Here is a 24,167-nt window from a genome sequence, read left to right on the forward strand (position 1 = left end):
CAGGGAGTTTAAGTCATACTATTTGTGTTATTTTGGAATATAACAGCTATCAATTATTGAATATGATAGAAACTCGTACGATTTGTGTTATTTAGGAGTTTAAGTCTCGTTATCCAATTCGTGTTAGTGCAAGCAAGATACCACCAAACTAACTTGTGCCGTAAGTAATTAACCATTTGCATGGTATTTGCATATTAGATCCACTTGCTATGTTCTTATCATTTACCATTACAACTCAAATACAAACCTTTGCTTCTAAGAAATATATTCCCTGTTATCCAACCGTCTTCTCTTATTCTTTTTTTGGTTGAGAAATTATGTAATTATTCACATAACATTAATGTAATTCCCTTACAGAAAGTAATTATAACCATAAGAATCAAATGCTTAGTGTTCTACATAAAGTCTGTTTAATTAGTTACAATATTCACATATCACCTCTGTATATATTATGATAAAAGACATGTTTGATGTCCGAGGCAATACCTACGTATAATCACATTCAATTAATGGACGTATCAGTCGTTAAGAGATAACCATCTAATTGATTATACCACAAACCCAACATAGGTTGGCACATTTAGACGTGCACTTCATGGTCTAAAATATACATTCTGACATAGAAACTTATAGCTTTTTCAATGTATTTTTTCAAACATCATATATAAATTTTGTTTGTGAATTTAATATTGTAGAATTGTACAGCTCAGAACATATAATCTCATTTTTTCCCTCCTTTTGTTAACCTAATGTAATCATATAATGATAAAGAAGAATATCATATATAGTTTTTCATACATTAATTTATCACCCAATTTGTGTTTGATTATGAAACATTGCTGATTCCTTGCTAGCTGTCTAGCTAAGGTATCTCTTCATAAGTTAAGTTATTTTTTGCCATCTGAAACTTGACACCCTGAGATCTAGCAGGATGCAAATGCAATGGCCTTGAATTTGAGTCAAGAAGATAATGAAGAACAAGAACCATAACCAATGAGCAAATAAACATGGATATTGGACCAAAAAACCAAAGCAGCAAGTTAAGTGCAAAATAAAGAGCTCGAAGACCGAGTGACCAAAAATCACCACCCCTTATGACTGCTAATTCCACACTACTGATAGGAACAAAACTATCCGGTGTGCTTATCAAATAGTTTGCATGAACAAAGTGTCTTGCTGATTGAATAAAGCATGAGAAAGCAAGGAGGAAACAGGTTAATAAGCAAATGTACTTGATGGAAACTGCGGTTGCACTTGTGTCACCGTAGATTAATTGACTTTGGAAGAGAATATTTGAAGTATTGGCAATCCAAGCTCCGATTAGAGAACAAAGAGTCAATGAGATTGAGGCCAAGAATGTTGCAGCTGATGTGTTGAATTGAATGACAGATAGAGCTGTGCTAATATCCCTTTTCTCAGCCTGATCGTTCGTTATTAAGTTTACAAAGAAGATGAAAAATAAATTAGAAGATGTTTCCAATTAAACCACACGAAGGATAAGGATAATTACTTGCCTGCATAATTCTGTCAACCCAGGCTCTTTTGTCATTGTTTTCAAATCCCATGACCGTAGTGTGAGGCCGATTGATATATCTGTGGAGCAGAAAGAGGTGATAAGCAAACATGATCAGCAATCCAGAAGGGACTAAAACCAAATCCAGATTCTCCTTATGGAACTTCATTTTCAGTATCTTCCTGCCTATGAGTTCTAATTGAAGAGTAGGATTAATTTATCAAAGTTTCAGTTATAAACAAAAAACTAAATGGAGTCCATGGTCATCAATCATATTAACATTTAATTTCCTTGATGGGCCATTGACTTTTAGACTCTTTAATTTGGCAACCAATTGCCACTTGCTATAAATTTTCACCATATTTAATTTTGAACAATTGGCATTATTGATTAGAACGGATAGAATATGAAATCAAGACGTTGCTTGAGGGTGGGGGAATGCTTTTATACGAAGAAACAAGTTTGGTATTCTAAATTGTTAGAATTTAAATGGTATGAACAAACTCTCAATGTACCTGAATAACAGAAAGTGATATCATGTATTAAAAAACGTAACAAGAGAAACCCAAGCACAAGGTGTGTCTAGATTCAATAAATATTTCTTCATAATAATTAAACCAGATCATAACTGAATGTATGTTAATGATCAATTACTCGTTAAACTTAAATTTGACAAAAAAAGAGTTCAATTATCATGTTAGGAATTTCACTAACTTCCAGGTTGGGCATAGTTAGAACATGCCGCGACTTTTATATTATTAAATATTCATTGTTGTGTACTGAGTTTATAACTTCCAGCAGCTTTTATGGATTGTCTTTTTTATATTCCAGGTTGGGCATACTTTCTCAATACTTAGAAAATGAAGATATAACAACTAATTCAATTGGAACCCTTAGAAGGCACTAATAAATTGAGGTTTCTCCCATAAGATCTAACAAACTCGTTATATTCAATCAGTAGGATGAGTACTTAAAGGTTTCAAAAGTGGCGCTGAATCCCTAATACCATTGAGAAAAATAACGAGGAAAATTTTCTTTATTCTATTGATTAAATTTCTGTACATTATTATATAGATTTACATGATTTTAAAGTGCTGTTACAGGGCTATAGAGGAAAAGACAGATAAGGCTAAAACAGATTTACAACTTACGAATCCAAAATTACTAACAGAAAGATAGAATAGCAGCAACTATGTTGTGAGAACTCCAATAAAAAGCAGTGATAATAACAAAATCCAGCTGCAAAACGGTGGACTTCATTTGAAGTGGGCATCGGAACCTGTTGACAAACTATTTGGAGTGGTCTGTCCAGCTCTATACATTCAAATTTGGTGCTTAGCTTAGGTAATCAATCACTGGCCATGAAAACTAATTCCTATGTTTCATGCAGCATTGGAATCTAAAATCATGTCATTTATGTAGCAGAGACCAGCAAGTGTCGGATGTGTGCAAGACTATAAAAATGTGCTTCGGAAATTGGAATTAGCTAGCGAAAAAACATGTAATGATTGAATTAAGCAGTAAAAATTATAGGAAATGAATGAAATTGGGCAAGTGGCATTTACATGAGGAACAGCGGAACAATTTCCTGTTGATATGATAATCCAAGTTCAAGCTTTAGAAATTAACGCGTTGTTAGCATAAATCATTTGGATGAGGGAAATTTTGGGCCAAAGATTTTTCAATAATTGTTGTGGGAAGGATTCTGCAGTTAGACTGGTAGTATGGATTGTGGCTCTCTCCTTCACCCCAGAATTTCAATTTCCTTCCCTTAAACTACTAATCCACTAATTCGCATAATACAACTGACACTCTCTATTTGTTCAATGGAAATTATTTTTGGGCAATGGATCAACAAATTCAAATTCAAAATGGTGTAACAGAAGACCAATAATTGACCACAAATATGGCAGGCAACTCTCTATTCGTTCACCCCAACATTTTTATACACATAAAGAGATAAATTGTATGGCAACTCTCTATTAGTTAGAAGGGTACGAGACATTCAGTGACATGAAGACGTAAGAGCATACCTCTAGAGCCATCCATTACGAACTTTCTTTCACGGGGTGTTCAGCTACTTATCCGAGCAGCTGTTTAAAATGGAAATCCTAATTAACTCAAATCAAATATATGGATAATACTAATCCTAGCAGTATCACAATGGATCACAACAATTAATGACGAATGAGTATGATATGTTACCAAAAAGTGAAGTGGAATATCCAAACTAGGCTTGTATGAAGCACCTGATATCTTCATCCTCCATAATAATTTTTTCAGCACCGAGGTTTGCAATTGAAGATATCCACCATATAAAATGAATTAATATTTGGAGTCTTTTCAGTTGAAGTTTGAACTTTTGATGCCAGTTTCTTCTCCAGAAATCTTTCTTCACTACAGAAAAATTAATCTAAATAAGAAGTATAAGCAAGAAGAGCAGAGGTGACTTGGTGCATAAAATAATTTAATTCAGGAATTTAGCTGAGGAATGGCAGAAAAGTTACCTGATTTGCGGTCATACTTAATGCCTCGGATGTGGGATATTTTGGGCCAAATTTGCGGGTGTTTCATGAGGCACCCTTCTTCCAACAGAGGACATCTAGCGATTTGAAGTTTTATTAGAGAAGCAGGCAGCCTTTCTCCCACCATATTCTCCAGCTTGGGGCAGTCATTAATTGTTAATTGTTGGAGGGATGTTAGGTGGAGAAGCTCTGTACACTCCAACGTGTGCAAACTTGACATTTCCCATAGAGCTAGGGAGGTAAGGGAAGAGGCAGCATCACAAAACCCTTGTTAGGGAAGTCCTCGACACCATCACATGGACCACTAATTGTAAGATGAGTAAGCATCTCCATCGAAGTTAGAGATGGGTTCCTCAATAATTTTTCGCAATTCCTTATAGAAAATGATCTTAAGCTTAGCGGCATACCTCCTTCTGGAAACGTCTCAATTTTTGGGCAATCAAACATTAGCAAAGTGTCTAACTTTGGGAGAAGAGTATTTACATGACAAGGTAACGATTTTAGGTTAACGCAGTTGAAGATGTTCAATACTTTCAAGTTGGGCGCAGACAATCCTTCTCTTGGGAATGATACAAATTTGGGACAGTCAGTAATTTCAATATTAATAAGTCAGATGATTCTTTCCCTGTTTTCAAAAAACAAAGCAACATTTCAAATAGGGAGGGAGATAATGGTAACTGATTTGGAGTGCAGGAATAATCTTACTCTCAGTTTCCCAAATGTTACTAGTTAGTATATTATTGCAATCCTTGATGTCACGTTTACTTCGCAATAAGCCCCCAAGTGATTGTGCTGCTAAAGGCAATCCTTGACATTTTCTAATAATCTCTTTGCCAATTTTTTGGAGTTCCATTTTCTCAATGGAGTGTTTTAGAGAAAGGCATGCATGGTTTTCAAACACAGACCAACAATCTTCATCAGACAATTGCTCAAGAGAGTAACCTTGAAAAGTTTGTAGCATAGAAGCAACTTTTTTAATACGGGTTGTTACAAGAATTTTACTTCCTTTGTCACTGTACTGAAGAGGCCTTAAAAGGGATTTCCAAGCATCATAATCCTCAGTCCAAACGTCATCCAAAACAATTAAGAACTTCTTTCCGGCCAGTTTTTCCTTCAAATCTAGATGAAGCAACTCTATATTATTTATATTACAAGCACTTCTAGTAACTGCCTCCATGATTGCCTTTGTAACTTTGAATTCATCGAAATGGTCGGAAACACAAGCCCATGCTTGCACATCAAAATTTTGCTTTATATTGTCATTGTTGTACACAAATTGGGCTAATATGATTTTTCCCACCCCACCCATGCCAACTATGGGGATCACAGTCACACAAGTCTTATCATCAACATGATCATCATCTAACAGTAACTTGAGAATGACCATTTTGTCTTGATCCCTACCAAATAAGTTAGATTCACCGGCATCTAGAGAGGTGGATGGAGTTCTCCAAGAAGAGTGGTGGTGAGTTGCAATATGTTGAAGACCAAAAATATCTTTGAATTTGAGAATGTATTCAAGTCTAGCAACTATATCTACCAACTCACAAACCATATCTCTTTCTTCAAAGTTGAAAAAGCGAGAGAAGTAGTTAACAACACTCACCTCTTTGTTTTCCTTCCCAATTGCAGCTTTGGTAGAGATGTGGTCGAGAAGATCATCAGTAAAATAAACAGCATCTTTGAGATCATCAAGCCATTTGATAACAGCAGAGTCTTTGAGCTGTTTCTGTTCAGCATCGTTCAACACAGCTTCAACAGCATAAAGAGTGTTCTTCAACCTTTGAACCAAGTTGACGTCAACTTTCTTCCCACGGATCAAGTCAACAACCTCAGGAGAAGCAAGCCTGTCGAGGACAACTTCAATGAAAGCGGACAGAAATGATTCACCCACAACCGCAACAGCCATGATTTGGAAGGTAATTGATGTGATGAGATTATATCGGATCTGAGAGATTGAATGTAGTTGCAGTTTTCACCAAGTCAACTTGTTACTTTGTAACAACAAGGAAATAGTAGGTATAGCATATGCTTCCATAAACCGTGCTTCCTTGTCAATATTTTATTCCTTGCCAGTTTTGTTGGATTAAGTATTGATTTCTTACGTTTACCAATAAAATACATTCATCTCTTTTTTTTTTTGAAGAAATCAAAATGAGATTATATTAAACACCAAGAGAGATTCTACTCGCACAAGGTGTGCAGAGAGAATCACTCAACAAAGTTACAAAGTTAAGTGTCTAATGCCAATGAAAAAAGCACACCAAACTAAATAATGAAAAGTGAGCTAGTCTCTATATTCATCAGGCAACCTTCATTAAAATTTTATCAGTTACACGAGCCAACAAAAACGTTTTATCTGTCAGACAACCTTCAAAGCCTCTTAATAAGAAAATTGCCACTTATTATATCTACCATTTACTCCTACTAATTCACCAACTGAAAATCATTTACTCTTACGTCATTCATGCTTTAGGTTCGTTACTCTCTTATCAGTCTGCAGATCAGATTGTGAAAATATAAGATTGAATCTCTATAGAATGGAAAAGAGAGGAAAATTTTCTATGAACTTGGAAACAAAGCATTGAAATGTAGAGAATTCTATTCACAAATCTTAGTCTTTACAATACTGAGATACACTTATTTATACTATGCTATGTACCTCACAAGCTTAACTATAGTTAGTTGTTTAACTATAACTAACTATTGTAACTTCCATAACTGTCAAAAGAGTTAGTTAGTTACTAGACTCTGCAATTACTTGTTACACAAGTAATTGTCTTAAGCTAATATCTAATCAAACTTTAACACAGATACTCATTTTCTACACTCAGAATCATCCTCCCCAACTCACCCACCATCTCTGATTTGCTTCTATTGACACAGTTGAGATAATAATTTTCTTCACGCTACTCTCCAGCTCAACGCAGTTGTAATTTAATGCTCGAAAAGTTAGGTTGGTCGTTTGTTTGTTTAATTCAAAATAAAGGAATTTATTGCAGACAATGTTGAGATGTTGAACTTACGGGCTAACGTTTCAGTCACAGTTAGGTTTCCAACTGTGATATTTCCAACACCAACATTGATGTATTTCTTTCAAAACCACTTTGCGCGATATTTATTTAGCAAGTTTTTTCTTTTGTCATGGAATGGTTTGTTGCAGTAAAAAGGAGCATAAGAGAGAATGTAATCATTGTGTTGTATTGAAAATGGAGAAACATTACTAAAATTGAGTATAATCCAACTACTATTTATGCATGTTTGTTGATTTTCTTGGAAATTATTATTCTTAGGCAACTACGCTTCTACTTGAAAATTGTTCATGGATTGGTTTTACTTTAATAGACATTAATTTTGAAATTCTGATTTCATTCTACAAATAATTTTTGCACTGAACCAATTTTACAGGAATGTATGAACTACCAGCCAAATACGTGGCTAATTTTCATGTCATGTATGTTCCCCTGCTGAAGCCATCTGTTTTGAAGGCTTGCTCAACACCAAGTTCACAGAGGTTCAATGTTCATTCCGTAGATTGCATTATAGTGAATATTTTTTTGGTATGACAGGTTATATATTTTTTTCTTTTAAGATTTCCAAATATATTGGTTAGTAATCTTCTATATTTAGTTCCTTCAAAAAAAAAAAAAAAACTTCTATATTTAAATTGCCATACTACGCTCAATGATTAAACTTGTGCAATGTCTAAGAAGCAAGCAAGTCTGATTCAGATACTAAATCTACGGTTTTAAAGAATGACACATTTTATTTTTGCTCCTTTACCATTTATTTTACTAATTCTATCATCAAACAAACAACAAAGTACTATACTTTATTCAAAAAAACAAAGTGCTATACTTTGAACTATCCTTAGAAATATGCAAACACCTACAATCATCTGCTATTTGCATTTTTGTTAAGCTAATATTACCACCGAAACTTTCCAAACATATAGACCACTTCATAAATAAAATTGGTAAAATAGATAATGGTAAGTTTAAGTTAAGAACATGTTAACTTAGACATTAAAAGTAGTTACCCATTTGTGAGGAATAGAATATGAATTTCTGAGGTAGTCCAACTCTATAAAAAATAGATGTTTTGCTATGATTAGTAATATTGCAGACTGAACAAGCCTAAACCATCGAGATACATACCTCAGACTGGTGAAAGACCATAACTACAGTGGTTAGCAAAAAAAAAAAGTATAATTTATCTAGATTTATCATATAAAAACTAGAAATTAAAATTAAATCCGCGCAAAGCGTCAAATTCTAGTTTTAGTTTATACATGCGGTTAATTAAATGCCACTGGAGAAGTTGATGAATTTCTCCAACAAGAGGGGTGAGTTGCAATATGTTGAAGACCAAGAATATTATTGATTTTCAGAATGTATTCAAGTCTAGCAACTATGTCTTCCAACTTATAAACCATATCCCTTTCTTCAAAATTGAAAAATGGAGAGAAGTAGTTAGTAGTACTCACCTCCTTGTTCTTCCGAGTAGCAGCTTTGGTACAAATGTGGTCGAAAAGGTCATCAGCAACATAGACAGCGTCTTTGAGATCATCGAGCCATTTCTTAATAGCAGAGTCTTTGAACTGTTTCTGCTCCACATCATTCAGCACAGCTTCCACAGCATAAAGAGTGTTATTCAACCTTTGAACCAAATTGATGTAAACTTTTTTCCCATGGATGAAGTCAAGAACCTGAGGAGAAGCCAGCCTGTCAAGGACAACTTCAATTAATAAAGATAGAAAAGCTTCACCAACAGCTGCAGCAGCCATGATCACGATGGAGAAGATAATTGATTCGATGAGATTAGACCAGGGATTGAATGTAGCTGCAGTTTGCACTAACTCAACTCTTTTGTTCGTTTGTGAAAATCGCATGTCTGAATGCGGTCCACTCAAGGCGCTTCCTTGTTGTTAGTATTATTATTTTTTTTTTTAGGATAAGTTACAGATTAAGCAATGTCCCCTTCAGCCTTCCGAATAGATCATCAATTTGTCTCTAAACTATCACTATTTCTTCAATTTAGTCTTTAAATGAAATAAATATAACAAGTAGCAGAGACTACATTGATGGATTTTTTATAGTTTATGGACCATATACTTGTTATTTTTTATAGTTTAAGGACTAACTTAGGGATTAAATTTTTGGTTTATTCTAAATAAATACTCTTGTACTAAGGTTCATTGGTAAAAAGGCTATCCAATAGTAAGATATTGTTTGCCAAAAGGCTATCCAAATTGCAATATCTAGTCTAGTTACACAGCATATCTAGAAGGATAATTTAATTGGATATGCTCTAATATCATTTTAGAATTTAGATTGGGTCTAGCTCAATGCTACAAAACAAGTATGTGAAATGAGGACTGCCCCTAATTCATATCACATCCAATGTGAGACTCTTAACTCAACTACATAATCAACCAACCAATAAAAAACCTTGTAGAATTTTTATGGTACAGATCTAGTTTCATTCTTAGATTAAAATTAGTCCAACATTCAATTTTATTTTATGCATACGGTTAATTAAATGCCATTGGAAGCAGAACTATATCTCTCTAATTAAGCATGCTGGAACCTTAAAAAGTTAAACAGCAAAAGATTCCTAATGCTTACAAACACTTATATGAACATACCCAGCAAAACATCAATTTTATGTTCTTCAGGTTATCCTAGAAATCACATTAAAGAAGAAGAAAAGATAATCAACCAAATCCCCTACTGGTTCATTATCTTATTTTCTATCCCTTGCTAGTCTCACTATTCTAATAGAGGCTGTAAGCTTAGAAGCAAAAACACATTCAATTTATGGTCGTGATCAACTTTGTAAAATAGCCAAAATCAGATCACAACTAAATGTATAATTAAACCAACATGAAATAGATTAATTAATCGCCCTAAAACTAAACTCATAACAGAGGCATTAAAGAATTGAAGTTTTAAGGTTTATCAAGATTTGCTTTTCTATGATAACAATCAATTATTAAACTTAAATTTGGAAAATAATATGTTTAATCATCATGCTTGTTTCATTAAATTCCAGGGTGTGCATTCTAAGACCTTTTCTTTTTAATAACGCAACTCTTATACTATTAAATGTATACGTTATCGTCCACTAAGTGAATAAAATTCACTTTCGATACGACATCTCTAAATGCAACTCCCTCTAGAGTTTTATGATTTGTCTCCAAAATTTGATTCAAGTAGTCTAATCCAAAGACAATTACAGAAATTGGTTTCACAAGACCCTTAAAAGAAAACTACGAGTGTAACTAGAACTAGCTGCAAAACTGGGTCCGTCCAGCTCTTTACTCATTCACAACTGATAACTTATATGCAATATATGTACCAAGTTATAATCTAAAACAAGGTCTTAAAAATATCAAGTTATAAGTATAAATTGTAGTATCTTATTGTAACACAGTTGTACAGATAATGATAAAGAAGACATCAGAGTCTATTCTGTAAATAATAGAAATCCACTTAGTCTGAGTTTGTGATGATTATTTCAACAGTAAGAAATGTGATGTTGGAAATAGAGAATTGCTTTAAAACATAAGATGCAAATAATAAGTTTAGTGAAAGTACCATGCATATAATGGAGACTATGCCAGATAAATTATGCATTACATAATTGTCCAAACCAAACCAAAGCAAGAATGATTGATATTCCTAGCATAATCTACACCAAGTTAACTGCTTCAATATCTGTAAGAAAAATATATATATTTTTAAGATCAGCCATTTCATCGTGATTAACTATATCCTTTGCCCACAAAAATAATGACACCTTGCTCGGATAATCTTTACCTGAAAATATGAAATAAAATATCTGCTGTGACTCTGTATTCATACAACCTTGTACAAAAAACTAAAGACAACATGAAAAACAAACAAATGTTAACGCTGAAGAAAGTAGATACAAATGGTGATTTGAATTGGTTGGGTGCCATTTAGGTGAGGAATAGCAAAAAAATTACCTGTTGAAAATCCAAGCTCAAGTTGGCTAAATCCATTTTCCATCAACCTTAATGCCTCGGATATGGGATATTTTGGGCCAAATTTGTGGGTGTTTCATGCGGCACCGTTCTTCCAACAGAGGACATCTAGCGATTTGAAGTTCGATTAGAGAAGCAGGCAACCTTTCTCCTTCCAGAGTCTCCAGCTTGGGGCAGTACTCAATTGTTAATTTCTCGAGGGACGTGAGGTGGAGAAGCCCCATGCACTCCAATGTGTGCAGGCTTGAAAAAGACCATAGAGCAAGGGAGGTAATGGAGGGAGGAAGCAACGCAAAACCCTTCTTCGGAAAGGAATCAACACCATCACATGGACCATCAATTGTAAGTCGGGTAAGCATGTCCATCAAAGTTAGAGATGGGTTCCTTAATAATTTCTCGCAATTCCCAACAAGAAGTGATCTCAAGCTATGCGGCATACCCTCTTCTGGAAACGTCTCAATCTTTGGGCAATTCGACATTTGCACATTGTTTAGCTTTGGGAGAAGAGTATTTACATGACAAGGTAATGACTTCAATTTAACGCAGTCAGAAACATACAATGATTTCAAGTTGGGCGCAGACAATCCTTCTCTTCCGAATGATACAAATTTGGGGCAGTTGTCAATTGTAATAAGATAGAGATTTTGAAGAGACTTTGAAGCGGAAATGCATTCAATGTTTTCACAGTTCTTGATTTGGAGAAGACAGAGGTTCGGAAGGCTCTCCAGTGAGAGGGTTCTGAGAGAATCACAACTATCTATATGAAGATACGTCAGTGACTCATGCAGATGGCTTTGCTTTGGGAAATCTACATTTCTAGAATTTACAATGTACAAACTCACTAAGGATGATAAGGGTAAAAAGTCTCCGGGAAACGAAATCAAAGACCAACAATCCTTGATATCTAATTTTTTAAGAGAAATTAATGGGGTGATGGCAATGACTTCCAAGACAGACTTTGTTGCCTCCCTTCCTTGAATAGTTAAAACTTCCAATGAAAGGGATAGCTCATGCAAGGATACTTTACTTTCAAGTATGTTTAAACTGCGGATGCAAGGAGCCCTTGGGAAAGAAGAACCAAGCAGGTTGCATCGGTCAATCCAAACATTTTCCAAAACGGAAAGATGAGGTGGAAAATCTCCCTGCAATCTTGGACAATCACGAATCTCAAGAGATTTAAGTACAGGAAAAGAATCATCTGATTTATGGGAATGATGCCACATTTTCCAACATGGCATGTCAAAAAACTTCAAACTTTCAAGGGAGGGAAAAATTGTCCCGGAAAATGAATCACCATATTCAGATCCAATAGTCTCAAGCATACTCATTTTGCCGATTTTCAAATCCTTGAGAGAATGTAATAGTCCAAGGGGTGGAAGAATACAACAATTTGGACAACCAGACACATATAATTCAGTTAAATTGTGGTAAGAAGGATCTCCAACCCATTTTGGAAATCTTGTGCCAATATATCCATTTATATCAAGCATTTTCAAGTACTTGACGGGTTGTAACTTGCCAAGTATATCCATCTCACTTTGCGAATCTGTAAAATGATCATTTACATCTTGAGACCATGACAATAATAATCTCTCAAGGTACTTCTTATCCATTATCTTTGCCTCTGAGGCTTCAAAGTTGTTTGTAATATTCTCTAATTTCGTAATGGATAGTGATCCATGAAGATTTGAAAGTGCTCCCAATTCCTTGATCCCTTTCTCTTGATGCTTGCCCACAACAAAGGAACTCAGATGTTGCAAATTTTTTAATTTTCTCATTTCTTTGGTCATCTCTTCTAAACTAGTTCCAATGAAACTAAGATGGCGCAGATTCACAAGATTTTGCACATCATTGGGAAGCCTGCTTAGACGATAACAATAACACAACTTCAACGTTTGTAGATTGTACAAATTACACAATGACTCTGGTAACGTCTTTATAGCTGTGTAAGAGATATCCAAATAACGTAAATGGATAAGTTCACCTATTGAATCGGGCAATGCATCAAAATGTGAAAAGTGGGAAAATGACAAGACTCTCAAGCACTTCAAATTTGACAAAATGATGCATGATGCCATTTCGTTGTTGAATGGAGGACAGAAAAAATTGGTTGTCAAAAATGTCCGAAGATGTTTTGCTCGGCCAAAAATATCATAGTTTCCCAAGATTGGATCAATGAACGTGGTAAATGATAAATGTCGAGTCTTGGTACCAATATTTGTTTCATTTCCGAGTTCTTCTACTCTGTAATAGAATTCTCCACCAAGCAATGTGGCCAAATCATGCACCAGGTCATGCATAACAAAACTCTTGTTCTCACTTCCTGAACATTGAAAAAATGACCTTGAAACTAAGTCATTAAAATATTCATTACCAACTTCTTCTAAAGTCTTCCCATTTTTAGGAGACTTTAAAAGATCTTCGGCCATCCATAACAAGATCAAATTGTCTTTACGAAATGTGTAATCTTTAGGATACAAGGAACAATAAACAAAGCAGCGTTTCAAATAGGGAGAGAGATAATGATAACTAATTCGGAGTGCTGGAATGATATTACTCTCATTTTCCCAAATGTTACTATTTAGTATATTATTCCAGTCATTGATGTCCCGTTTACTTCGCAACAAGCCCCCAAGTGATTGTGCTGCTAAAGGCAATCCCTTACATTTTCTAGCAATCTCTTTGCCAATTATTTGAAGATCCATATTCTCAGTGTATTCTTTTGGAGAAAGGCATGCATGATTTCCAAACACTGACCAACAATCTTCATCAGACAATTGCTCAAGAGAGTAACCTTGAAAAGTTTGTACCATACAAGCAACTTTTTTACTTCGGGTTGTTACAAGAATTTTACTTCCCCTGGTGCCATCATGAAGAGGTCTTAAAAGTGAATTCCAAGCGTCATAATCCTCGGTCCAAACATCATCCAAAACAATTAAGAACTTCTTTCCAGCCAGTTTTTCCTTCAAATCTAGATGAAGCAACTCTATATTATTTATATGACATGCACTTCTAGTAATTGCCTCCATGATTGCCTTTGTAACCTTGAGTTCATTGAAATGATCAGAAACACATGCCCATGCTTGAACATCAAATTTTTGCTTTATATTGTCATGGTTGTACACAGATTGGGCTAAAGTAGTTTTTCCCACACCACCCATGCCAACTATGGGGATCACACTCACACGAGTCTTATCATCAACATGATCATCATCTAACAGTAACTTGAGCATGGCCATTTTGTCTTGATCCCTACCAAATAAGTTAGATTCGCCGGCATCTAGAGAGGTGGATGGAGTTCTCCAAGAAGAGTGGTGGTGAGTTGCAATATGTTGAAGACCAAGAATATCTTTGAACTTGAGAATGTATTCAAGTTTAGCAACTATATCTTCCAACTTACAAACCATATCCCGTTCTTCAAAGTTGAAAAAGCTAGAGAAGTAGTTAACAGCGGTGCTCACCTGCTTGTTCTTCTGAGTAGCAGCTTTGGTAGAAATGTGGTCGAGAAGATCATCAGCAAAATAAACAGCATCTTTGAGATCATCAAGCCATTTGTTAACAGCAGAGTCTTTGAACTGTTTCTGTTCAGTATCATTAAGCACAGCTTCAACAGCATAAAGAGTGTTCTTCAACCTTTGGATCAAATTGACGGCAACTTTCTTCCCACGGATCAAGTCAACAACCTCAGGAGAAGAAAGCTTGTCAAGGACAACTTCAATGAAAGCAGACAAAAAAGCTTCACCAACAACCGCCGCCGCCATGATATGGATGGAGATTGGATCGAAAGAGATGAAATCAGAGATTGATTATTTGTATCTGGTGCAGTAAGGTCAAGTTGTTACTTTGTGAAAGTGTGTGTTGCTGTTGTCATGTGTGAATATGGTCTCAGTAACGACAAGGAAATAGGCATAGGATGCTGAAATGGATCCATTCACCGAAAAGTTTCACATGAATGAATGAATGAATCAAAGAATAAAAAAGTGTGTGATCTTGGGACGTGTGAATACAGTCGCAGTAGCAGTATTTTATGCATTGAATATTGATATCTTGATTGTTTCAAAAACGTATATTCTGCTCAGTATGAAGATGCCCTAATTTTTAACTCTGTTGGAATAGGAATAGCAGTCAATAACCAACCAATTAAAATATCTTGTCGAAAAAGAAAAAAAAAACCAATATTAAAATAGTATCTCTAGTTAGCTGCAATATTCAAAATGCCTAATGTGTTTTATAAGATACAAAAATAACGCTTAAGCCGAAGATAAAATTTCATTGATAAAAAATAATTAAATTCAAGTGGTTAATGAGCTTCATCAAATAAGAATCGTATTTACTTCACGATCGAACTCCGGATTACCAGGACCTCTTCATTCCCCTGAAAACCGAAGGGTTAACAAAAAGAAAATCATTGATCAACAGTAAAATCGAAGACACCATAAGTGATAAAGTAGTTTTGAACAGTAAATAACCAACACAAAAGTAAGTTAAACGTAATAGATGACGATGTTGAATTAGGTGTGTAATAAAACTAGATGAAATATGATTAGAAACGACAACATTTAAGAACATGGTCAGCTCAAGCATAAGGCGGACCAAACCCTAACTTCAGACCTAAAAATAAATAAATTCTAAATGCATTTAGGTCTCCAAATAAAAAATGAGAATTTCTTTCTCATCCTCCAACCCTCTCACGTGTCCTTTGTTTTTCTCATTTTATCCTTGTTTGAATCATATAATCCAAAACATAAAAAGGAAGTATCTCAACCCACTCGCACGCCCCCACTTTCCTTATTTTGTGGTACTCAAGTTTGAAGTCTCTCCTTGTTAATTTACTCCCTTCGTGTTTTTTAAGCGTCGTTTAACTGTGAATTTAGTGTTCCTATTTAACTGTCGTTTTGGTATTTTTAAGGATGTGATTTGTCAATTATATCTTTTGTCAATTACTCTTATCTTTTTCAATAAAACTAATTAATGTTATATATTTGGAAAACTAAAGTTTATTTGTTTTTTGTTTTTGTTTTTAAAACAAAGTTTGTTCCTTGTTATCTTTAAATTTAAACAAAATTTTGTAACCTATAATAATGATTTCATAAAGACTTAAAATTCTACAAATAAGATGAATAGTCATTGTTAAAAATGTTCAAAAGGAAGAAAGAGTGGAAGACTCATTGGTAATTGACTTAAAATAATTAAAAAAATGTGCACACTATTTAGAAAATTGACAATTGTTTGTTATGAGAGAGTATGAAAAATAGGTATTTGTTTGAGAAAGAGATAGTAATTAACAATTGTTTGTTATGAGAGAAAGATAAATGTATTAAATTTATGGAAAAAAGAAAGCTTGTGCGAAAAAAAAAAAAGAATTTATTGGTGGATTAAAATAAGGATATAATAGAAAGAAAATGTAGAAAAATACACTTCGCTAATTTGATGCTAATAGTCCAAAATGACACTTAAAAAGAACAGAGGGAGTATAAGACCAACTGTTATCAGGTAAGAGATATTCCTAAAATATAAATTTGGAATGTTGTATTTTTGTATTGGTTAAACACCGATTGTGAATTAAGTTCACAATTGTTGCAATATTTGGTCTAATGGTAAAACATGTTGGATATATATATATATATATTTTGTGGTGTCTGAAATTTGAACATGTACTTTACATATATATACTAAAGGTAAAGGTCATGTCAATAACAAGTCACCACAAGTTTTGGTAGATTTTAGAAATGGCCATCATCCCGTCTTATGTTTAACATTTGTCATTGTTAGCGTTTATTACCATCATATGTTTGTAATATATCTGAAATTAAATGTATTTACTATTCAATTGGGTCAAAGGTTTATAAGCATATATTTGTGTGTATTGAACCTTGGTTGTTTGCAGTTTATTAAACATTGAATATCGCATTGCAGCTATGGCATGCTTTTATAATTGAATATGTTTTATGTTTTCTTCTATGTAAATAGTGCGTGAAAGGACTTCTGCTTTGTTGCCATACGATTGCAGAAATATATAGCAGCTGAAATGCAACTAGAATACAGGTTTGTGTCTGAGTATGTGGGTACGTTTAACATGAATTGGCAGCTTATTAATTAAGAACAATGTTGCCAGAATTCATGGTACTATGACTGTGATTCCTGTGCTGCCATATTTCATGCTTAATTTGCTGCTGTATATAATTCCTAATGAACATTAACATTTTGTATCTGATGTCATTGCACTTACATTTCAATAGATATCCATTTCGGAAATATACAATTTTCTTTTATGTTTTGAATTGCAATAAAAAATACAGATTGAGATACACTCATTTTGAGAAAACTCACGAACAGGGAAAAGGTTATTGAATAAAACAGATTAATATAAGACATATCTAAAGAGTTTTTTTACACAATCTTCATAATATATCACAGCCACTAATTTTAATCTATTGCAAGTGATATTGTGAACTATATATGACCCGTGCAGCAGCACGGGTGGGAGATCTAATACTTGTTATATAAGCTAGTTTCAATCAATGAGAATCACATTTTTCTATTCTCTTCTCAACTCATAATATGGTATCAATTTCCTTTTTCTCTCTTCATGGGATAGAGTTTGTTACGATTCAGTTACACCTTTCCGCCATTGATGCTTGAGCTTATCCGCTATACTATAAGTTCATTATGTACCACCTAGCTTATTAGATATCTTCTCATTTTACCAAAAATATCTTAAATGCTCTTCAGTCTTAGTACTCGATTTGAGTTTCTACTTTAAATATGTGATTAATTATGTATAGTAGATGAGTAATGAATATAACAGAGTAGCTAAACACATATCATTAATGATCTATCGTACACATCTAACTATAATTTTGATTTTTGAACATCATCAACCATAACTTTTTTTTTTTTGACCAACAAAAACTCATATCATTTCATTCATCACACAATTTGGAATACAAGATGGAATCAAATCAAAGACTTGGTGACGAGCTTGTAATATTGACACCCTAGCGAAACTATGAGCGACAACATTTACTTGTCTCCTAACAAAACTTATCTTAAAGTTTGTAAATTTTTGTAATAGTGACCTGCAGTCATCAATGATACTACCAAATTCTGCCTGGTTGTTATTCTTATCATATATGCTATCAACACTAGTTTACAATCTAGTTCTAATTGCACATTTGATAATTTTAACTGTCCAAGCCACAAAATGGCATCGCGTAATCCAACTGCTTCCGCTTCTTGAGGAGGAGGACAACCTTCATACCAAGTTGTAGCAGCTTTTATGAACCTGCTTCGCTGATCTCGAATACACATACCTGTCCCAAACCGGTTCTGTTCACTGAAAATGGCTGCATCTACATTACACTTCAGAAATCCCGCGGCTGGTAACTTTATTAGAACACGATTTATATGATTATTAGATATATGTATAACTGAAATCTTGAAAGTCGTGACTAACGACCTTCAAATTATTAGTTAATTTCTTTAGTTGATGATTAACCACATGCAATTTTTTTATTTTTTTTTTGTCAAATAAGTTAGTGGTTAGAGCTTACATATTTTAAATGTGGAGAAGTAGAAGTTTAGGTTAGTGGTTGGAGCTTACATATTTTAAATGTGGAGAAGTAGAAGTTTGGAGTTCAAACCCCAACTCCTATACATATCATGCAATGTCCCTAATAATTTGGTTAAGTTCGGAGAGACACCGCATGCAATTCTAATAAGGATCAATAATTAAAAAATGCTTAAAATTTACGGCTCATCGAAGTGAATGATAATTGTCATCTCTATTTCAACAATTGAGACACGACTTAATAAATATTGATTCAATAAAAATTAAGGAAAAGAGAAAGATAACATCAATCAAGTCACCACCTTATTATACATAAATATACAAGGAGGGACATGAGTTATTATTTTTGAAGAGTATTGTTCATGGTCAGTGGAATTTCTCTTTCTAATAATTTTAAATGGTGATCCATGATATTGTTTAGAGAAATGATATTTGTACAACTATTTTATAATAATTTTTGTGTGTCAATACATAATTTTCTTTATAAAAACATGACTGTCTATTTAATTGTCAAGTAAATAGATGTTCAAATAACACTACTCTATTGTTTAACGTCCAAATAGATGGGAAAGTCAACATTTAGAGCTTATGTGACATGGCTTATATATAAGTTCACATAATAAAAGAAGACTTGTTGGGTATTATTTTTACATTTGTGCGTAGAAGATACTCGTGTTATCATAGCGGTCCAAATAGATGGGAAAGTGAATCGTGACCGTTGGTGTAAATAAACAACCAGCAAACTCCAACGCAACTTATGAATGAATTTCGTGGAGTACGTCATTTCATCAGAACGCAAAAAGTATTTTATTTTTGTTTTGAATCCATTGACGAGTTCGTACTAAAACTCGTTCTTTCAACTACTTGGATCTTGGTCATCAAGAAAACATACATAACTTATCAATGTCAATTTCAAAACCACCCAACACTTTCATTATTAATTAAAGTCATAGTCTTATAATTATCATTACATTTAGTAGATTAGAGACCCATTTCATTTCATTTCATTTGAGAAGATGCTTCCACTATTGAAGCTTGGAACGCTAGCGTTGAAAACTCTGAGTAAACCATTAGCTGGTAAACTCAAACAACAAGCTGCTATTCATCCCAGATTCCGTCAACTCATCGTTAATATGGCTCAGGTAACTATTCTCATTCATTTTTATTTATCAAAATAATAATATTAATTTCATGTTATCAATAAATGTACCTTTCAAGCCGATGTAAATTTTGGCAATGAGGAGCCAAAGTTGTAAACTTTTTTGTATATTCGTTAGTTTCTAAGTGTTTTAGACTTTTGGGTATACCGGAACTGAAGGTTTTATGAAATTTGTTGTAGTAAGTAAATATTTGGGAAAAATGGTGAGGAAAATGTGGCGAAGCAGTTAAGAAAGAGTGGTTATACAATTGGTTAGGTAGTTAAAGTTGCTGAGGGAAAGGGATTAGCTTGAATTGTAGGTGAGGGGTAGAAGAGGTAGGGATTCAATTTTGTTAGTTATACAAAACTCAGAAATGGGGCTGTTGTGAAAGGGGGAAAATGAAAAACCTTTGAGATTAATTTTTTTTATCTACTTGCCGGCAAACCAAGCTGCCCGGATCAGGGACGATGGAGTTTGTCAATTTGATCTTTCTTGACCTTGATTTTGAATCATCAAATAAGGATTTAGTATTGTTGTCTTTTTGTGTATTGGCTTCCTCCTTACTTAGTCATACATTTGTCATTTTGTGAGTGTGATACCAAATTTCTGCCGTATTATAATCTAGAGAACATAATAAGTATACATGTCCTCAAAAACTTCTCCAAACTTTCTATTATCAATCAACATTGTCTGTGATAAGAGATGTAACTTTTAACGTCAAGCTTCACCGTATCTGATTGGTATATAAATATTGATTCAGAAAAGAAAATTAAATTCTGGTTCAACTATAAGCATCTTAGTACTTTGACGATGCCTTCTGACTTTTATTCTTCTCTATTCACTATGACAAGTCTTGTTTTAAATGAGACAATCTGTGATCTGCTTTTTCATTTTGGTATAACTGTGTTTTAGAGATCAATCACTTTAAGTACTAGCTGTTTGCAGTTTGTATGTTGACATTGGAAACAGAGTAATAGCTGTTTGCAGTTTTAGAGATCAATCATTTTAAGTAATGATATGAGAAACTATAACATTGGTTTTCTTACCTTTTAATTTTGGAAACAGAGTAATCATCAAATTACAACAAAGATGCAAAGGCGTATATATGGACATGCAACGGATGTTGAGATTCGCCCTTTGAATGAGGAAAAAGCTGTTCAAGCTGCTGTAGACCTTATTGGAGAACTCTTTGTCTTCTCGGTAATATGGATTTGAAACTTGGAATTGGCTAAAGCTATTTTACTTATTTTTCATAATTATTGAAGACAGGGATTTCATTTATGTGGGAAGTTATAACCATTCACTTGAATCTAGTTAACTTTGTTGGTAGAATCTGCAACGTGCTGTTTGATGATATATAATTTTGCTAAGAACTAAAAGCAATAAAAATATGTGTTCTTGACTCTAATTAATTCCAAATATCAAGCATTGTCCGTGTAAAATTTGAATTTCTCAGTTCTCGCGATTGCATTTTGAGGTAAAATTACATTGAAAGAAATGGCTTTGCTGTTGTTCCCCCTGTTTTTTCTTTTGACTTCTTAGGCATAAATCTTGTTGGTAGTTACTAGTTAGTAGTTACTGAAATTTTGAAAGTTGGACTTGAACTCCGTACATGGTTAAGTTTGAAAGTTTTTATTTCCCACGAGTTAGTTGGCAAGATGTTATATTGTTGAGTTAATTCTTAAACTATTACAAATTATGGTCCTAGGACACAAAAACAAGTTAACTTGTATGCAAACACTCTTTTTGTCAAACTCACAACGGCAAAATTTGAAAAACTTGGTAAATCTTGACTCTGCTGGCATGTATATATGAGCCTGTATTTACTCATGTTTCCTGGAAAAACACAGTTGGTGATTTTTGTTGGTTACTTGAGTTGAGTTGCCTCCACTATGCAATATTTTTAATGTTTATATTTATGAATGTAATTTTATGTTTTTATTATTATTCTGTTTTATTTTGTAACTCAACAAAGTAATAGTGTAGAGCCAAATACAACATACTCTTTGGGGGTCAAGAATTGAGTTATACTGTTATGACTCTCATACACATGACTTGAGAATAGAAATCATTTTGTACCAAAATAACTTGTGTGTATCATGGTAGTCAAAATCTCGATTTTAATCTTAAAATCTTACGATTTTGCGATTATACAATTATGGTCGCGGTTGTGGAACTACAGAAGGCAACGTAGTTATTGTTTTGTTTGAGACTTACGAGTTTAATTGCACAAGTATTTCAAGTGTTATGCTACTGTTATGTGAGTGATAAGTTTTTTTTGTTTTGTTTTATGCTGTTTTATATGCATATATTCGAGATTTATGAATTTTGTGTAATCTTACAATTAGTGTTACGATTGCATGATTTACGATTTAACGTCTCCTTTTTTATTTTATATGCCTAAAATCTCGATTTTGACTACCTTGGTGTGCATAGTCACATGCCTTGTCCTTGATTGTTTGCATCTGTACTTATCGTAGGTGGCAGTTGCTGTCTTGATCTTTGAGGTACAAAGAAGTGCTAGATCTGAAGCACGGAAGGAGGAGATACGAAAGCGAGAGCTAGAGGTAATTTCAAATAGTCATCTAGTACACATTTTTTACATCCTGTGTCTCATATAGTTCCAAACTTTTCAAGTTTTCTTTCCCTTTCAATTCTAGTTGTTTATTTCTTTGGGTTCTTGTTTTCAAAATTGCTCTAATCTTTTGTTTATATATTATCTTATCATGCTTCTTAAGTTATGCTAAAATATTGCATTTTTCATCTGCTACCCGTTTTCTAACACAGAACGTTAAACCAAAGCCATACGGTCCTTTATACAGTTCTTTTAATTGATGTCCTTAAGATGCTCTTCTCGTTCTCTTTCTTGGACCACCTGGACCAAATTGAATATTTTATGATACATAGGGCTTCATATTTGAGGTTTACAAAGATACATGATCACTTTTGTTTTTCAGCTTTTGATTAATTTAAAGTTTAAACCCTGTGTTGTTTTTGCCCAAAGTTTGCATAATGCTTTGTTTAAAAAATTGTGAAATAGTTAAATTGACAGTCATGCTCAATCTGAAAATGAAAACTTCTATCTATTAGTAGATTGTACTAGACCAATTGTGTAAAGGATGCAGGAGGACTGCATCAAATGTTTTAGTCAACGTGCAATGTTTAAAATGAACATTACGACAAGTACAAGTCTGAACTAGCATGCCTAAATTGAGTGATATATTTAAGGCTAAACATTTTCTTATATCTATCTATCTATCTGAGTTGGGTTTGTAGAGCATCTCTGTCAAAGAAAATGTGGTTTATGTTAATAATTCATGGCAACTTGTACTCCCCCTAGTTTGTATGATAATTGTCATTGACATTGGTTCCCAATTCAGGCTAACTGGGAAAAGTTATTTATTAGTCGAGGTTTCTTATACAAATCATCATTGTTCATTCGTCTTTAGGCTGTGAGGCAAAAAAATGACGGCTTGGCGGAAGAAGTAGAACTTCTTAAGCTTAGACTTCAAGAACTGGAACAGCTGGCCCGGGGACGAGGACTCACTGGCATTCTAAATTTCAAACACATTATTAGTAAGGAAAATGAAAAGACGGAGAAAACTGCTTGACCTGATGAAAAGAATAATTACTTTTCACAGATTTTTTTCCCATTTATCTGTGGCATAAATATAGTTTTGACACAGTTTCTGATTCATTTGAGGATCTCCTAAACAAGAAAAAAATTTCACTACAGTTTGAAACTTCAAATTCTGCATTTGTATTGAGGATATGGATATCTCACTGATTGAAATGTTCTCACCGTATTAGTCAAAATAATCTGCAGAAACTGTATAGTTTTTGGTGACAGTCAAAGATGTGACGCGATCAAATGAGTGGAAAATTTATCAAATCAAATGTACCATTTACTTTGTTAAGTCCACTCTGTATTCCTTAAAAAAAATATTTTATTTTTCACATGGTTACTTTCTCTTTCTGCATGAATGAATATACAGGCTAGTGATTGCTTGTGTGCATTGCTAAATAGCAAGGACCGCATGTTCCTATTGATTTAAGCATGGCTATAGAACCACAGTTGAAAGCAATTTTGTGCTTAAGATGATGATGACAATTTTAGCCTGTAATGTGTGGCATCAATTGATTGCAAGCACAACCAGCCACACACCACCCCTTTTTATGTTTCCTTTTGAGAAAAAAACAGAGGATTATGACCATGAAATGTGGTTGGTCTGTATGATTGAAAACATGGGATGTAGGTAATCTTAAACAGATATTATATGCGTTAAACAGTTGTAAAATACTCCCTTTAAGAAAAGAATCTAAACGGGAATATAATGGATGGTGCTGGAAGTGTGCTTTATTCCTTCCTTCCTTACACTCACTGATCATATATCACTCATTCATACAATAG

General features: G+C 33.8%; 5 protein-coding genes across 8 annotated transcripts; 1 reads left to right on the plus strand and 4 right to left on the minus strand.

Annotated features, from left to right (window-relative positions):
- Positions 1–646: 646 nt before the first annotated feature.
- On the minus strand, positions 647–2,112 carry LOC112416109 (uncharacterized). Its single transcript, XM_024776691.2, has 2 exons — positions 1,515–2,112; positions 647–1,420 (listed from the first exon to the last, which is right to left on the minus strand). The coding sequence occupies exons 1-2, from the start codon at positions 1,680–1,682 to the stop codon at positions 863–865; spliced, it is 726 nt and encodes a 241-aa protein (XP_024632459.2). The 5' UTR covers positions 1,683–2,112; the 3' UTR covers positions 647–862.
- A 2,557-nt stretch (positions 2,113–4,669) lies between these two features.
- Positions 4,670–5,947, minus strand: LOC11446073 (putative disease resistance RPP13-like protein 1). Its single transcript, XM_024776457.1, has one exon. The coding sequence runs from the start codon at positions 5,945–5,947 to the stop codon at positions 4,670–4,672; it is 1,278 nt and encodes a 425-aa protein (XP_024632225.1).
- Positions 5,948–6,144: 197 nt separating this feature from the next.
- Positions 6,145–15,094, minus strand: LOC11441276 (putative disease resistance protein At3g14460). 4 transcript variants are annotated; one of them, XM_039830269.1, is made up of 5 exons: positions 11,030–15,094; positions 10,860–10,920; positions 10,638–10,757; positions 8,525–8,762; positions 6,145–6,535 (listed from the first exon to the last, which is right to left on the minus strand). In XM_039830269.1, exon 1 carries the CDS (start codon positions 14,806–14,808, stop codon positions 11,056–11,058), a length of 3,753 nt encoding a protein of 1,250 aa, XP_039686203.1. In that variant the 5' UTR covers positions 14,809–15,094; the 3' UTR covers positions 6,145–6,535; positions 8,525–8,762; positions 10,638–10,757; positions 10,860–10,920; positions 11,030–11,055. The 4 variants fall into 4 exon arrangements, with proteins under 4 accessions (XP_039686203.1, XP_039686200.1, XP_039686201.1 ...); XM_039830266.1 differs by having other exon boundaries at positions 6,145–8,762; XM_039830267.1 differs by lacking the exon at positions 10,860–10,920 and having other exon boundaries at positions 6,145–8,762.
- On the minus strand, positions 8,336–8,824 carry LOC11445845 (putative disease resistance RPP13-like protein 1). Its single transcript, XM_003593620.3, has one exon. It carries the CDS (start codon positions 8,822–8,824, stop codon positions 8,336–8,338), a length of 489 nt encoding a protein of 162 aa, XP_003593668.2.
- Positions 15,095–19,389: 4,295 nt separating the features above from the next.
- Positions 19,390–23,721, plus strand: LOC11441277 (OPA3-like protein). Its single transcript, XM_003593623.4, has 4 exons — positions 19,390–19,759; positions 20,822–20,956; positions 22,237–22,323; positions 23,206–23,721. Exons 1-4 carry the CDS (start codon positions 19,634–19,636, stop codon positions 23,365–23,367), a joined length of 510 nt encoding a protein of 169 aa, XP_003593671.1. The 5' UTR covers positions 19,390–19,633; the 3' UTR covers positions 23,368–23,721.
- The last annotated feature ends 446 nt before the right edge of the window (positions 23,722–24,167 follow it).

The sequence above is a fragment of the Medicago truncatula genome, chromosome 2 (genome assembly GCF_003473485.1).
Source record: "Medicago truncatula cultivar Jemalong A17 chromosome 2, MtrunA17r5.0-ANR, whole genome shotgun sequence".
NCBI classification, from domain to species: domain Eukaryota; kingdom Viridiplantae; phylum Streptophyta; class Magnoliopsida; order Fabales; family Fabaceae; genus Medicago; species Medicago truncatula.